Below are 16,510 nucleotides of genomic sequence, written 5' to 3'. Positions count from 1 at the left end.
GCGGGGGTGATGGGGCTGCCAGCCATCTTTAAATTTATGGGCCATCCATAAAAAAATGACATTTAATTTCAGCCCATAAATCCGGGAATCAAAAAGGCTTTCTCTAAATTTGGATGGAGATAAAGACATGCATAACTGTGTATATTCACTTGCAGAGTGTCCTAACGCGATAATATATTGACCGGCAGTCCAATTTCCAGGTTAAGTTTCCAGACTGTTCCGCTAGAGCATGTGCGTGAATGATGGCTGTAGTACCCTACACAATGCTGTCACTGGTTCATGGTTATGGTTGTTATGGTGGAAGTTTCAGAAGTTGATATCAGAGACCAACTTCAGTCAAAAAAAGTGGTGAAAAAAGCTAATAATCTTCAATCTTTCTGATATAGAGGCTGGGTTGTGTTTAGGTAGTTGACCCGACCCAATAAATGCATATTGTTTATTAATTATTCGTTATTAATATCCATAAAACATTTAGTTCATTTAATTTGTCAATTAAGAAAACATTGTAAAGTCAGCAGACTTAATAGATATAGAAAACAAATAGGCTACATTTAGATATCAAATGCAATAAATTGATTGCTTTGTGTATGCATTTGGTATATTTGTAAATTTGACCTTGCTATAATAATGAATTATAGCATTTCATTTTAGAAAATGATTTTATAAAATTAAGATTTAGCCAACGGCCTACAAGTATATAAAAATTGCAGGTGCAACCCCACGATAGCGCCTGTGTTCTAAATATTAGACTCAGTAAATATCAATATCAGGGAAGGAATTATTAGTAGTATAGCACTACGCACATATTCGGGTTGCAATTAACTGCAGGTGATTTATTGGGCATTATAGATACAAAGGACAATTGTATGATATTTTTGTTTGATGGCTGCAGAGATATCTATGTATAATGATGTTCTACATTATTTTTGTATCTGGCATCGGCCTATGTCTATTTCTGAGATAGAGTCATCGAGGCACCAGAGATTAAATATAACTCACGAAGGAAATAATAGCAGCCAGTAACACCAATTTAGTGCCAGGTGAACACTGGCTAAAATATAAGCACCGACTCTTTTAGTGTATAAACACGGTCCAACGATTATCCGAGCAATATACCTTCATCATGCTGACATACACAAAGACAGTAATACTGATTCAGAAGAGCATCATTAGCTTATATCATACCAATATGTTTATAATGTCAACCCGTTAACCGTAAGAGCTTTACTGCACCATGTAGGAGTCAGCCAGCGTTCATGACGGGTCTTCTCAGCGTTCGGGGTGACTGCGCACGGGAAGTTAGATTAAGCGCAGGTTTTGAGTGCTCTTCTGCGACGGAGCCTCTGGAACCAAGCAACAGAAGCGCTAGGACCAGTGCGCGATCTCTTTTGCCAGGTCCATTTCCCTCCCGAGTCGCTCTGAATTATTACCACACAGTGGAGTGCCAGTTCACGCCTCATTTGGGGACTGTTCTTGCATTCATAATGACTTTTATTTCTTTGAACACTTTACTCCGACACTCCTCTTGACACTGCCAGCATTCATCCTCATGAAGCGGCCGGGGTATCGGGGTCTCCAAGCTGACTTCCTAAAAGGTAGACTCATAAACCCTATGAGATACACGTTGCGGGGAATTATCAAATAAGAAAACAAAAATGCGTGGACGCGTGCTTCGCCATCACCAGAATCGGGAGGCGTTCGCATCGTACCGCCCGCAGGCCTGGAGTCGCAGACCTTGAAGGTTCTGAGAGGACGACGAAGCGGCGTATTCTCCGAGGCGTGGACGATAACGCTGTCGAGCATCATCACACAAACACACACGCATCTTTCGGGCCATTTCAGCAAGCATTAAAATGCTCACCAATAAGCCATTTAACGACAGGATGAGGGTGTGTGATTGGCGTTCTGTCCCTATCCATTTCCAATGAAAACAAATAAACATTTTAGCTTCCTAATCCGGAATAGCCATATGCTAGTGAAGGAACATCACGTCACAAAACCCTCCACTGGTGGAGCTATCAGGCAGTCAACCTCTGACTTTTAAGACCCAATAAAAAGCATATTTGTTGGGGCCTTAAATATGCAGTGATTGTTAAAAATAAAGTAGGCCAGTGCCATACTATTGTTTCCAGTAGATGTTTGCTTTCACATCCTATCCTGACTATGGAAGAAGAAAGGTAAATGAATAACAATAATACTAAAAACACAAAAATAAAGACCTTTCAGTCACGTCAAACACGTCAAACCTCTAAGCGGATAGGCTACAGCAGCAGAAAAGCATGTCTGAAAAATAAGCCTGATAAATACCTAATAAAGTGCTCACTGATTGTATATCTCACATTACATTTCAGCAGAGCAACTTACACCTCTTAAATTCTCGACAGTTGGATATTTACAGTATCTTACTCTTGGTTACAACAGTAGTGCCCCACTGGCAAATCACACCTACGACCTTTACATGCCCAGTTCTCTAACCCCAATTCTCCAATTACCATTTACACAAACTCTCAACATTACAACGCCATTACAATGTTGTAATGTAAAATTGTTTTCGGCTCCATTACATTAGTTATTTAGCTGACACTTTTGACATTTTTATTTTATTTAGCTGATGCTATTTTACAGTTGATTACTAAGACTAATCAGGGGACAATGTGGGCTTAATGGCCTTGCTCAAGGGGCCAACAGCTGCATGCATCTGATTGTGGCTACACCAGAGCTTGGACCACCAACTTTCCGGGGCCCAGTCATGTACCTTAGCCACTAGGCTACAGGCTGCCCTACATTGCTTTTCACAACACAACACAACACATGCAGTCTAGTGTGATTAACCTAGATGTGAGATACGGTTACACTCAAAATCCTTTTCTCAAATTTAGTTAATTTTCATCTTGACACAACATAAATACGAAAGGTATGAAAAAAAAGTCTTTTCACGATTGGCAAATACAAATAAGATAAAATAAGAAATTCTGACTGGTTGATTGTCAATGGCTAACAGGGGCCAATCGCACTCATCTAGTCATAGATGATTCAGGGTCAAAAGGAAAGCTAACAAGGTGGTCAATCTTCCAGACCAATCAAATCACGGCCCTCGAGGTCCGAGGACTGCTGGTTTCCCACCCTCCCTTCACCTGGGAGTCGGGTGTGAAGACGGTCCGGCTAATCGGTAGAACTAATTGTTCAGCTAATTACTTGGGAGAAAAGAAAACCAGGGCCAGATTCGGATTTGAGATCCAGATTTGATGATCCCTAGACCAGGGTTGAAAACCAGTGGCGTCACAACCAACTCTCTGGTCTGTTTTACAGAGGGTGCCTGTGTCAGTTGGTCCATATAAATGTTCAGGTGGCTGAAGCACTTCAACCCAAGGCGAAGACATATGACCGAACTAAAGAACAGAGACCAAAGACTGTAAGACTCTCTAAACCCTCCCCAAGATTTATCGTAAACAAATATCCCTGACCAACAGTCTTTGTTGTTACCGTGGTGATGCACCAGACACATTTAAAGAGACATGTCAGCAGCAAGGGGGGACGTGGTTTAGACGGAACCTGGACAGTTGTCAAAGTGAAACTGACACACTCTGAGACCATATCAACTGTTTTTTAATCCCGCCGAACATGACAGCTGGTCCACCCCATCCCCCGTCCTTCTCCCCCCCCGTTCCCCAATTAAACAGGCTGGAGGATATCCCAGTGTATGCGCCAGACAAACTTCAACTAAAACATTATCATTCATGGTTTTCATTTCATTCATTTCATCAGGCCGGTACTTTTATACCCACTTCAGTACCGCAAGCCCAAATGAAATGATTTTTACTCAGTTCTGCAAGTTGCCAATTCATCTTCTAAACAATATTTTTGTCTTGTTTTAATATAAACACCAGTATTTGTGTTTGAGTGTTTGTCAAACCTCTGTTTGTTCAGACTCCGTAGTGGTATTCTGGCTTGGCCTTACTTGCACTGAATAGCCGGCTGCCATCATGCAGTTTGCAAATCACTCCCGCGGCCACCAATGAAAAGACAGGAGCTGGGGGGGAAACTCTGAGCTGTAGCTGTCAATCAACGAGAGAAAACAAAGTATTGAATTAAAAAGTGACATTCAAATATCAACAACAAGAGTAGGTGCAATACAAAAATACAAAAAGGTTTCCTTCAGTAAGAAAATAATATCCAAAACAAAAACTATTTTGTTTACATATAGGACATACATAGACGAGAAATTATGCCTAAATGGATTTGACTCCGTCAAGACCAACCCAGTAGTTAAACGGGGCTTATTTGCAAACATGACACAGAACCCCAACCCCCATGACCCAGTACAACACCCCCCGTCCTCCCACCCACCATTCTCTCCCTGCTGGCTGCTCAGTCCCCTGCCCTGCACGCTTCCCCCTCTAATCTCTGTAATTCCATCTACTTCATTCAGTTCCCATGCTCCATTGTACCCGTTGTGCTGTGCGCATTGTGAGTCGCACCCCGGCCCGACTCTACCCCCCCCCAAATCTGCTCCCTCCAGCCCCCTTTTCCTGCCCCATACAGGATGAAGAGGGATTAGTGGGGCATTATCCCATTAAAGCCACTTGCAGCCGCCGTTCTAACGCCTTCATCTGCGCTGTGGGCTACACTCCGTGCCCCGCTCTTTCAGAGGAGGGTAAACAAAAACAAAAAAAAGGCCCATCCTTCCTGACAGAATTCCAGACCTCTCCGCTGCTCACACTGCCTTTGAGTCAGTTCTCTGTTCCTTTCCTCGATAAAAAAAAACCAAACAAAAACTGACTGGATTTTGAAAATGCTGCGGTGTAAATTTTATGCAAGGTTCTTCTGTCGTAATATAACTCAAATCTTAATATCAAATGCTCCGTGCTCCATGGAAAGATTTATACTTTGAATGTAAAAGGAAAAAGAAAACATGAAGAAAACAAAAAACAAAAAGTAACAGGTGATGTCTTTTAAATAGCACCCAATATTGCTGCAATGCCCTCTCCATGTTATCTAATCTAAAGACTCAATTTTCACATCTGTGCCAGACGTAACATTTTGAGCGGTCAGCTTTTTAGTTTTTGTTTTGTCTGCTGATACTTACTGCTTCCTGAAGCTCAGAGGTTCCTCATTTCCAGTGACATCGGTCCAGCCTCATGTGCCCTCTCTTTCTACAATGGGGCCTTTTAGACCGGGAGACGCGGTGTTAAATTCAGTCTCCAGGACGCCTCCCAAATGACATATAAAGCACACAAAATATTAAGCACACAATTGCACTATATGATAGCAACTGCCCATAACTGCATGTCGATCATATTGTGTCCACTTTTGCAAGAGCAAAGCTGTTCTACCACCGCAAACACACATACTTACGCACCATATGCATGTGAATTTGTTCAGTATTCCGTTCTTCTTCCGCTATTTTTAAAGCAATTTATTTTTTACAACTTCAAATAACAATATACACCTGTATTATATTAGGAAGCATTATTTTCTTTATTGAAAGGAGACACATTACAGTATAAGACTCTATTAGGTTTCAGTTCTGAACACAGTATTATACTGCTGACACAAACTCAATATAATAACAGCAATAATTATAATAACAATGATAATAATTGTAATAATGATAATAAAAATACAGATGTACTTAATAATAATAACAATCATAATAACTGAACAATACAAAACACAAAAGAAATTCCTCATCATTTAGATACAAAAACAAAAACATAAATTATGCATTGTCAATCTTCAGCTTCGGACATACATCATGGATATTGACCAAAAAAAATGAGGTAATAAAAAGATCAAAAACAAAACAAAAAAAATGATAAAGATAATAATGATGATGTTTATTACTTCTTTACATCTATGTACAAGTGGAGAAAGTGGTGCACGGGGCTTGTGAGGGATTTGGGTGCTACAGAGTCTCAGGTGTAAACAAAAAAAAACTCCCCTGCTCATCCCACGGACATATATTTGTTGGTCAATGGCAGCAAAAGCACAGATTCTAATAGTAACCAGATGGTCAACCCCTGCATTCCTTCGATTCTCTTTCCTTCCTCACTACAGGGGTTTCTGGTAAAGGATTAGAGTTTATGAATATTCATAATTCATCCATTGCTGCAGTGCCGTCCTTTGTCACGGTCCATTCATGACTATTAAATTGCAAGATGCCTTAAATTGGAACATTTCCGCTTCAACGGTAGTGAGACCGTTATTCTTATCAATGTTAAGAATGCAGAGCAGAGCATCTAGTAGGTCTATAGAGTCTGTGGTCTTTAGGGAATCCAAGGCGAGAGAGAGGGAAGAAGAAATTAGACCGAAAACATGAGGCAAAACATGATTGGTCAGAATTGGAGGACATCACACACCCAAATAGGCAGGGTTGATGGTGATGTCAGAGCACTGACCTCAGGAGATGAACTTCTATGCTGAAACTGCAGTAGAGGGCTCAGCCTCGATGTTAAAGTGAAACAGTTCACATAAAAAATACATTAAGAAATCAAAATGGTGGCCATTTACTGCAGTTTCTTTGGAGTGCACAAATAAAACAGGGGTAAAGCAAACCGCATACAATTTTCCCAATTCCCTGCAAGAAAATAAATGAGGCAATGATGCATGAAACTTTGAATTAGAGAAGGTAGCTAGGCTACGATAGTGATAGCTTTATGACAGCACAGCTTGTTAACTTAGCAATCCTGCCAGCACAACAGTAGAGTATTGTGTGCTAGCCTGCTACTGCTAGCTAGGATGAAGTAACAAGCTCATTTACTAGCTGGAATTTAACTGCTAACTATGTAACATTAGCTAGCCACTTGCCAGTCCATGGCATTTTTTTTTTTTACACGTCAGTTATAATGCAATTCCTGAGTGTCTCTTTAACACAATATTATCATTGTGAAAAATACTTCAGAAATGCTGCATCACAGAAAGCTAGGCACATTGTGGACCGCATCTTTTAAATTCCATAAAACAGCATTTCTTTATAATCTGTGTTATATTCAATGGTCAGAAACTGAAACTGCCGTCAGTCATAGATGCCACAAAAGCCTGTGTGAGTTCCGTACAGGACCCCCCCCTAGCATGCAGTGAATTCTGGGAGTCTGTTACAACATTGCCTCAGTTCAAAGAGTATTAACCAACTGGAGACGAGAGATATCTGTACAAAAGAAAATGGAGTTTGCGTTTAGCATCGAGGCTACCCACAAGGACAAAGTCTGGGGGAGCCAACTGCAGCGAGCATTAATTTTTCATTTTTGTTTATTTCAGATTAATACATTACTCATGATGTCCAAAGAGAGACAGAATAAAGTTCTGAAAAACTAACAAAAAAAAAACGGACAATAATCTTCTGCAAACAGACAGGAAGTCCCAACTCAGGCAGCAGCCAGAGTTCTCCCATCTTCCTGAACGTCTTCACCGATTTTCTTCCAACATGTTCTAAGGTTCACATTTCTTTACCTCACAGTAACTGGAAAAATGGGCATGTAGAAACATTCACTCTCTCACACACACAATCACACACACACACACACACACACAAATCATGCCAACGATCATGACTATACATACGTGGAAACAAAAATGGACATCATTGCACTGGGCGGATTTCAAACCAAGCATAATGAAGTTTAAAAACCCTAGTATGACGGTACGATGCACTGATCTGGCTATCGTGTGCTGCGTTAATGCTCTGCAATGGTATTACAAACTCCACTGGCCCTTAATGCCATTGGGTGCATAATCAAGCTGTGGTACAGTTTAATTTTATTTTACAAAGCAAGGTATGATTTCAGCCCCCCCTCGCACTGTTCTCTGAGCCCCAGTGTGGATGTGAAAGAGAGGGGCTGTCATCCTGAGAGGAAACGCTGCTACGAGCAGGGGGGGGGGGGGGTGCCAGGTCCACTCTGAAGCCAGTGGAGCCAAGCTGGAGACAGATGCTAACCTCTCAAGCACGGAAGCAGGCAGGGACATGCAGTGGGGCAAGACCCCACCCGCCCCCCCCCACCGAGGAGGATGTGCAGCAGAAAGAACAGGATGTGGAGGGAGCGGATGGGGGAGGGGCTGAGGGCGGGGCCACACACCCGCGGGACCGAGCGCCCGGCTCTTTCCAACTGCTTTTTTTTCTTCTTCTTTTTTAACATTTTTTTTAAAAAGGTCATTATTATTACTCTCCCAAAAAAAGAATTACAATCTTTTTAAAGTCTCCACACACACAAAAAAAAAAAAAAAAGGGAATATTACCACATTTTTCTGTGTTTCGTTTTAGGGTTCGCGTTTGTTTTTTTATATAAATTACACCACTACCAAATTTTTACAAAAGGAAGAAAAAAAAAACAAACAAACCCCCCCCAAAAAAAGACATATTTACAGAGTGGGATTCCAGAACCAGAGAAGCCCTTCTTTTTGACAGCTGAATGTGAAAAAGAGGATTTGAGAGTCAGGGACTGGGGCAGGGGGATTGTAGGACTAGAGGCTAAATATCCTCACAAAGACCACAAGAGGAGCTTCTGAAATGCATTCTGTCTGGTCTAACTCAACGGAGATCAGGAACAGGACGGAAAGACTATTGCTACTGTAAATCTCTGGACGCTCCGGTTTCCCTTTAATTATAGCAAGCCTGACCGAACAGGACATTCATGCATATGTTTGCACAGCTTTGCCAATAAGCAAATTATTTTAAATTCTCCAAGCCTGAGTTTTGGTTTGTCCATTTTAAAGGAGTGAAGAAAAAAAAAAAAATCATCCAAGTGACTACAGTCCCGAAACCCTCTAAAGGTATTTCAGTCAGTGAGAGAGTATAGTTTAGGGACTGCATCAGTGAATAAATTTACCTTCTCTCTAAAAATAACACTTAATCAGTTTTGGATATGATAGTACTCCAAACTAAAATAACAAATCAGCATTGATGACAAAACGAAGCCATTTTAAGACATTTTTCATTGTCGCTTGCTGAAGCCCCACTTTCCATCATAAAATAACATATAATCAGTGGAGGAGTCATGTCTTTCTGGAGCAGTGGCTACATAAATAGTAGAATATACACTTTGACAGGGTAAAAAAACTCAAAAACCACAGTTGTAATAGTTTATATATTATACTCACTGCTATTACCACTACCACCACCACATTATTATATTTGGAACATCATTGTGCAGGACTGTTCGAGGGGCAAACTCAGTGTAGGTCTGTGGTTAGTGATGAATCGGACTAGACAGTCTCCGAGCCCTGAATCCATAAATAATTTAAAATTGTTTGTCCTTTTTCTTTTTTTACATGGTATGGAACGGAACCTGAACTTCATCCATCGGTCCAGTAAATGCGCAAAAGGTTGAACTCCCAACAACGAACCATCTTGTTTTCCCAACAATGAACAATCTTGTTTTCATCACAAAAGAAAGCGTCTGTCATGCATTCACACTTTTTTTCCTTTCGTTTTTTTTTTTGTTTTTTTTTTTACAAAGAAATGCCAAAATGTTTGTGTTTTTTCCCTAAAAGGTATTACATCAAGATACTTTTCGCATGCCTTAAAAAAGCTTGAAACGGCACGAAGAAAAAAAGAAAGTGTTAACTCGATCACTTAATGAATGCGGATCGCAGCGAATGGAGAAATGGACTTAAAGTGAATGCGCTGGGGGAAAGGAAAGGCGGGCAGGAGGAGAGGAAGGGAGAAAAAGTGTCGACCCAGAACCCGGCCCAGGAAAAGCTCCGGAAGGTTCCTCCCAGGACACTTCTCTTCCAAACAGCACCTCAGTTCTACTTGCTACTTGTGACACTATTCACACGTCCAAAAAAAGTCACTTCTAAACACCCCCCACGACCCCCTGACCCCCCTGCCCCGCCCCCTGTGGGTGTGGCGCCCCTTTAGGCGTAAACACAGGCCAGTGCCCAGGGGGGGTGGAGCCTGAGATGGGGGAGGCGGGTGCAACGTGTAGTTCAAATCAGGTCCCTGTTCTGACAGAGGGGCGTCCGTCTCTGATATTCCTGCAGATCGACCTCTGACCTCCCCGCCGCTCTGACCCTGCCTTGGCCCTCCGCGTGGCAGAAACCTGTAGAAACATGACGGGGGCCCACCCCGACACGCCAACACGTCAACACGCCAACACGCCAGACCGGGCATTTGCGAGGGTGGGGGGGTGCAAACCCGCGATGGAAACCCTGAGATCCTGCGGGTAGGATTACGGATTCCCCCGGCCGTGCCCCTCCCCCAAAGACAGACTACGACAGGATGAAGAAAGAAGCTATGACCTAAATAAGAACGGCAGCCATTTTGTAAGGGGACGGTCGAGTCAGAGGAGTCAAGGTGGCCTTTCGAGCGTCGGGCGAGGCCTCGAAGGGGGCCACTCATGTAGTGGTTCCCACATCTCCATTTAACGCTCTACTGTTTGTATTGGCCCCGCAAAAATAGTGTTGCTTTGCGTTCGCTCTGTGATAAATATTCAGAAAGTTCCAGAAGCTTTTTGGGGGCGACTCATTAGTAGCGGAGGAAGAGCGAGGAGTCTGGGTGCTGCAGCTCCGGAGGCCTCCCCTAGGGGGCAGGGGCGGGGCGGGTCAGATGATGGTGGGCATGCGACCCACGCCGCTGCCTGTGCTGCTGCAGCTGTTGTTGCGGTTGTTGTTCTTGCGGGCGAGGTTGGGCGTGGCCATGAGGGCGAAGCGCTCGTCAGGACAGCCGTACTGCAGCAACACGTCCACGCAGTCCTGACTGCTGGCCTGCCGCGCGTACGCCAGCGCCGTGTTGCCATGGGCGTCCCGCGCCATCAGGTCCACCCCGTACTGCAGAGAGAGAGAGAGAGACACAGAGAGAGAGAGAGAGAGAGAGAGAGAGAGAGAGAGAGAGAGAGAGAGAGAGAGAGACACGGAGAGAGAGAGAGAGACACAGAAAGAGAGAGAGAGAGAGAGAGAGAGAGAGACAGAGAGAGAGAGAGAGAGAGAGAGAGAGAGAGAGAGAGAGAGAGAGAGAGAGAGAGAGAGAGAGAGAGGTTGAGGCAAATGTGTTTAAAAACATACTCCTAGCACAAAAAAAATCACCATTCCACTTCTATATTACCATTATTCAGACCAATTATATATACTGGCAATGGACATGCATTTACTTTCATATATAATATACCTGCCTACAACAGAAGAGCGACAGAAAAGAAAGAGACTATGTTATTCTGTATGGCTGGGTGGTCAGTTTGGAGGGTTAATAGGTGGCAGTGTAGTATAATGATTAGGGAACTGAGCTTGTAACCTAAAGGTGGAATTCACTGCCACTGTACCCTCGAGCAAGGCGATTAACCTGAATGGCTACAGTATCTATCGGGCTGTGTAAAAGGTGTATGAATGGACACAGTGTAGGACACGGGTGACTCCGTACCCAGATGAGGAGCTGTGTGAGGACCACGTTGCCCTTGCGGCAGGCCAGGTGCAGGGCGGTGCGCCCGTCCCCCTCCCCGCAGGTCTCGTTGACCTGGTCGCGGGAGCCGTGGGCGAGCAGCAGGACCACGCCCCGCAGGTCCTCCTCAGCCGTGGCCCGCAGCAGCTGCTGCCCCAGGGTCAGCTCCGAGCAGGACAGCACGGGCAGGAAGAGCTTCTGCTCGTACTTCCCCCTGATCCAGCGCTCCCGCTCCTCCCTGAGACACGCACACAGAGACACACACACGCACACAGAGACACACGCACACACACGCAGAGACACACGCACACACGCAGAGACACACGCACACAGAGACACACACACACACACACGCAGAGACACACGCACACACACGCAGAGACACACGCACACACACGCAGAGACACACGCACACACACGCAGAGAAACACGCACACACAGACACAGACAGACAGAGAGACAGAGCACATGGTCAACACTAGGAACATAATCTGTCATCACTATGCTGCCCCCCCCCCATCACCCAGCAACACTAATCTCCCACCATACACAGACACAGACACACACAGTAGGCAATTTCATCCATTTAAGATTAAATCTACAACACAATAAAGTGAAGGGTCTGAATACTTTCTGAAGCCACCGTCTGGGACTCTGTGGTGATAGGCCACGGGTTCACAGGGCTTGTGTTTCCACAGAGCTCGTGTGTTCACAGAGCACGTGCTAAGCAGGTGTCAGTGCAGCTCATTTCCACTTAGCGAAGTGATAGCGCTAATCTCCCCCTAATCCCCACAATGTCAACAGACCCTTTCACTGCCAGGGCGATTAGATCTGCCTCACTTCCTGTTACAAGAGCAACGAGCCTCACATGGGAGGGTATTGAGCTGTCTCAGCAACCACATCAAAAACACACAACAAAAACAAAACAAACCAAAAACAAAAGACAAACGGCCGGCTTTAGGCTGTGCCAGGTCCCACCTTTTCCCCAAATCTCTCATTAATTTTATGAGATGTTTTCAAATATCGCTCTTTGAGGGCCAATCGCAGGCTACCAACACATTTCCATCATTGTCTACATCGGGTGACAAACAATTTATCAGATCATTTCTTTTTTTTTTTTTTGCAGTTCGCATATCGCATATTTGCAGATGAGCATATTTCACTTTTGCATGCAAATGTGTGATTCATTCATATTTAAAAAATGAATAAATGCAGAACGGGAATCCCCGGAGGTTCCTGAAGCAGCAGACGCAGGGCGATTTGACCGGACCTCAGCATACGGACGCGGTGGGACAGGGAGGCTCAGGGCTCAGGGTTAACCCAGCGGGGGCCATCACAAACGGGCTGTATGAGGTCTTCAGGGCTTTCGGGGGCAGACAGCGCTCCGTCAGAGCGGCTGACGCATACACACAGCGCTCGATGCCCCGAGGGGCTCAATGGCAAGGCCACATTCTTCTTCATGAAAGCAGCAGCCCCAGCTGGCCTTCTGAGGCCCTCAGCACCGACATTACCTGTGTCTGTGCACAGCTGGGCATCGCTCTAAACTCTCACACACTCGCACACACTCGCACTCTCACACTCTCACACACACTCGCACACACTCGCACACACTCGCACACACTCGCACTCGCACACTCTCACACACTCGCACACACTCGCACACACTCGCACACACTCGCACACACTCGCACTCTCACACACACTCGCACACACTCGCACACACTCGCGCACTCTCGCACACACTCGCACACTCTCACACACTCTCACACACTCTCACACACTCTCACACACTCTCACACACTCTCACACACACACTCTCACACACTCTCACACACTCACACACTCTCACACTCACTCACACTCACTCACACTCACTCACACTCACTCACACTCACTCACACTCACTCTCTCACACTCTCACACTCACTCACACTCACTCACACACACTCACACACACTCACACACACTCACACACTCTCTCACACTCTCTCACACTCTCTCACACTCTCTCACACTCTCTCAAGCACTCTCACGCACTCTCACGCACTGTCGCACTCTCACGCACTCTCACGCACTCTCACACACACTCACACACACTCACACACTCACACTCTCGCGCACTCACACACACTCACACTCTCGCGCACTCTCGCACACTCTCGCACTCTCACGCACTCTCACGCACTCACACGCACTCACACGCACTCACACTCACTCACTCACTCACTCACTCTCACACACTCACACTCACTCTCTCACGCTCTCACGCACTCTCACGCACTCTCACGCACTCTCACGCACTCTCACACACGCACTCACACGCACTCACACGCACTCACACGCACTCACACGCACTCACACGCACTCACACGCACTCACACGCACACACACACTCTCACACACTCTCACACACACTCACACACACTCACACACACTCACACACACTCACACACACTCACACACACTCACACACACTCACACACACTCACACACACTCACACACACACACACTCTCACGCACTCTCACGCACTCACACGCACTCACACGCACTCACACGCACTCACACGCACTCACACACACACACACACACTCACACACACTCTCACACACACTCACACGCACTCACACGCACTCACACGCACTCACACGCACTCACACGCACTCACACGCACTCACACGCACTCACACGCACTCACACGCACTCACACGCACTCTCACACACACTCACACACACTCACACTCACACACACACACTCACTCACTCACACACACTCTCACACACTCTCACACACTCTCACACACTCTCACACACTCTCACACACTCTCACACTCTCTCACACTCTCTCACACTCTCTCACACTCTCACACACTCTCACACACTCTCACACACTCTCACACACTCTCACACACTCTCACACACTCACACACACTCACACACACTCACACACACTCACACACACTCACACACACTCACACACACTCACACACACTCACACTCACACACACTCACACACACTCACACACACCTGTCAAAAACATGTGGTTTGCACCGAGGATGGCAGTCCATACAGTATGTGGAAACCTAAGGATATCAAGGATGTTGATAGGTTCATCTGGAGGACTGGTTCAAGATCCATACAGATGTGTTTTTCATCCTTATCCAACAGAAAAGGCTCAGTGGATTTATCCTAGTCCGGGGAGGCTGTGCCAGGGGTGCCAATAATTGTGAAAAATGTTTTCCTGGAAACAAATTCATAATGAGAAAAACGTGTTGTTTTGGTTGATCCCATCGAATCATTAATTAATGAAGTACAATATTTACCACATGTAGAAAAGTTAAAATAAATCTCAGTAATCAAGGTTGCCAATAATTCTGTAAGCAACTGTATAGCTATTTGTGAGTGGATCCATGACTGTGTGCCTGGGGTGGGGAGGGGGGTCAGGCATATTACTAGGCTAGCAGCACGGAATGTTCCGGTGTCTTCCTGCCTGTCCTGGTGAGGGGGGGGCACGGGCCAGGGCTCGGGGACAATGTGCTGTTGTTGGGGGGGGTGTGTGAATAGGGCAGGAGGGGGATCTCTTTCTGTTCTGGAGGAAACACTCAGCACTTCAGTGCCCCCGGGCACGCATGCCTTCCCTCCACAGCCTGTTGCTAAGACCGTGTCCCACAGGCCAGCACGCTGGCTACGCTAGGCCAGAGTAAACACACACTCACTCACACACACACACACACACACACACACACACACACACACACACACACACACACAGACACACACACACACACTCACTCACATGCACACACACACACACACTCACTCACATGCACACAGACACACACACACACACACACACACACACACACATACATACACACAGACACACAGAGACACAAACACACACAGACACACACACAAATACAAACACAAACACACACAGACACACACACAAACACAAACACAAACACGCACAGGCACACGCATACACAGACACACACAGACACACCTGCACACACGCACAAAGCCCATGGGGACTGAACAACCTACAGATATGGGCAAGGCCAATTATTACTGCATGCTGTAAATCTGCGGTCTCCACGGCAGGGTCAATTAGCCGGCTTTGATAGCGAGTGAGGAAGCAGAGAGACAGGGACGCAGCGATACGCAGACACGAGAAGAGGCCACTCAGAGGATTCCTCATCAGGAAACAAGGCCGTAAATACACAGCCAAGACAAGCGATCAATAACACCACAACTCTCAATGAGTATTCCAGAAACAACCATAAGCAGAACAAGAGGCAGAGCCTACAGTCAGAGAGTCTACGCTCAGTACACTGTATATATTAGTGTGCAGTATATGAGGGTGTAGTATATTAGTATGTAGTATTATTATGTAGTATATTAGTGTGCAGTATATTCATTAGTTGGCCTGCTGAAGAGTCAAACTGCAAGCACAACGCTTAAGCTACAGCAACACAAGTGGATACAGCAGTCCTTAGATCCCAATGAGCGGGTATGAGAATATTCACACAGACACGGGTCTACAGACCGGCACAGATTAACAACACAAGCGTATACAGCGGCCCTTACGAGCCGGTATGAGAACCTTCACACAGACACGGGTCTGCAGACCTGCACAGATTAACAGGTCTTGACAAAGACCTCCCGCCACCGTGTCCAAGTGCGGAGAGAGAGAGGACGCGGTGAGAAAATGCACACTTCACTTACTTTAAAGATTTTGAGGCGCGGACCTAATTACGGCCGTAATAAGACCGGCGTAATCGTAATTCTAAAAATCCAGAGGCATGAAATTGTGGAAATTAATAATTTCTTTTTTTATATATTTTTTTTTTACAGAAGAGATGAGAGAGGGGAAATAATTCCATCTTCCTGTGTGCACCTGCCCCCCCTCCCCCTGCATGCAGACTTCCTGCGGGACAAAGCCAGCAGTGGGCGGCTCTGCCATCACAATGGGGGTCGGCATGGCGACGGGGCACCATGGCGACCGCAGGAAATTATCCGCGCAGTCCTCGTACCTGCGCCACTGAACCTGGGCCTCCGGGCTTCCCCCGAGACCCGGTTCTGATCCGGGCCGAACCGCCGGAGCGGCTCCGCCCCCTGCAGTCTCATTGGGCCCCTCCC

General features: G+C 45.8%; 1 protein-coding gene across 3 annotated transcripts in view; it reads right to left on the bottom strand.

Moving 5' to 3' along the window:
- Positions 1-9,843: 9,843 nt before the first annotated feature.
- agap1 (ArfGAP with GTPase domain, ankyrin repeat and PH domain 1) overlaps positions 9,844-16,510 on the bottom strand; it is a 154,636-nt gene continuing 147,969 nt past the window's right edge. For all 3 annotated transcript variants that reach the window (XM_061225842.1, XM_061225843.1, XM_061225841.1), the window contains 2 exons: positions 11,351-11,606; positions 9,844-10,764 (listed from right to left, as the gene is read on the bottom strand). In XM_061225842.1, coding sequence (XP_061081826.1) covers positions 10,540-10,764; positions 11,351-11,606 — 481 coding nt within the window. In that variant the 3' untranslated portion in view covers positions 9,844-10,539. The remainder of the gene's footprint in view (positions 10,765-11,350; positions 11,607-16,510) is intronic.

Source organism: Conger conger, chromosome 17 (genome assembly GCF_963514075.1).
Source record: "Conger conger chromosome 17, fConCon1.1, whole genome shotgun sequence".
Taxonomy (NCBI): domain Eukaryota; kingdom Metazoa; phylum Chordata; class Actinopteri; order Anguilliformes; family Congridae; genus Conger; species Conger conger.
The sequence above is the reverse complement of the archived record's forward strand: the minus strand, read 5'-3'. Positions and strand labels throughout refer to the sequence as shown.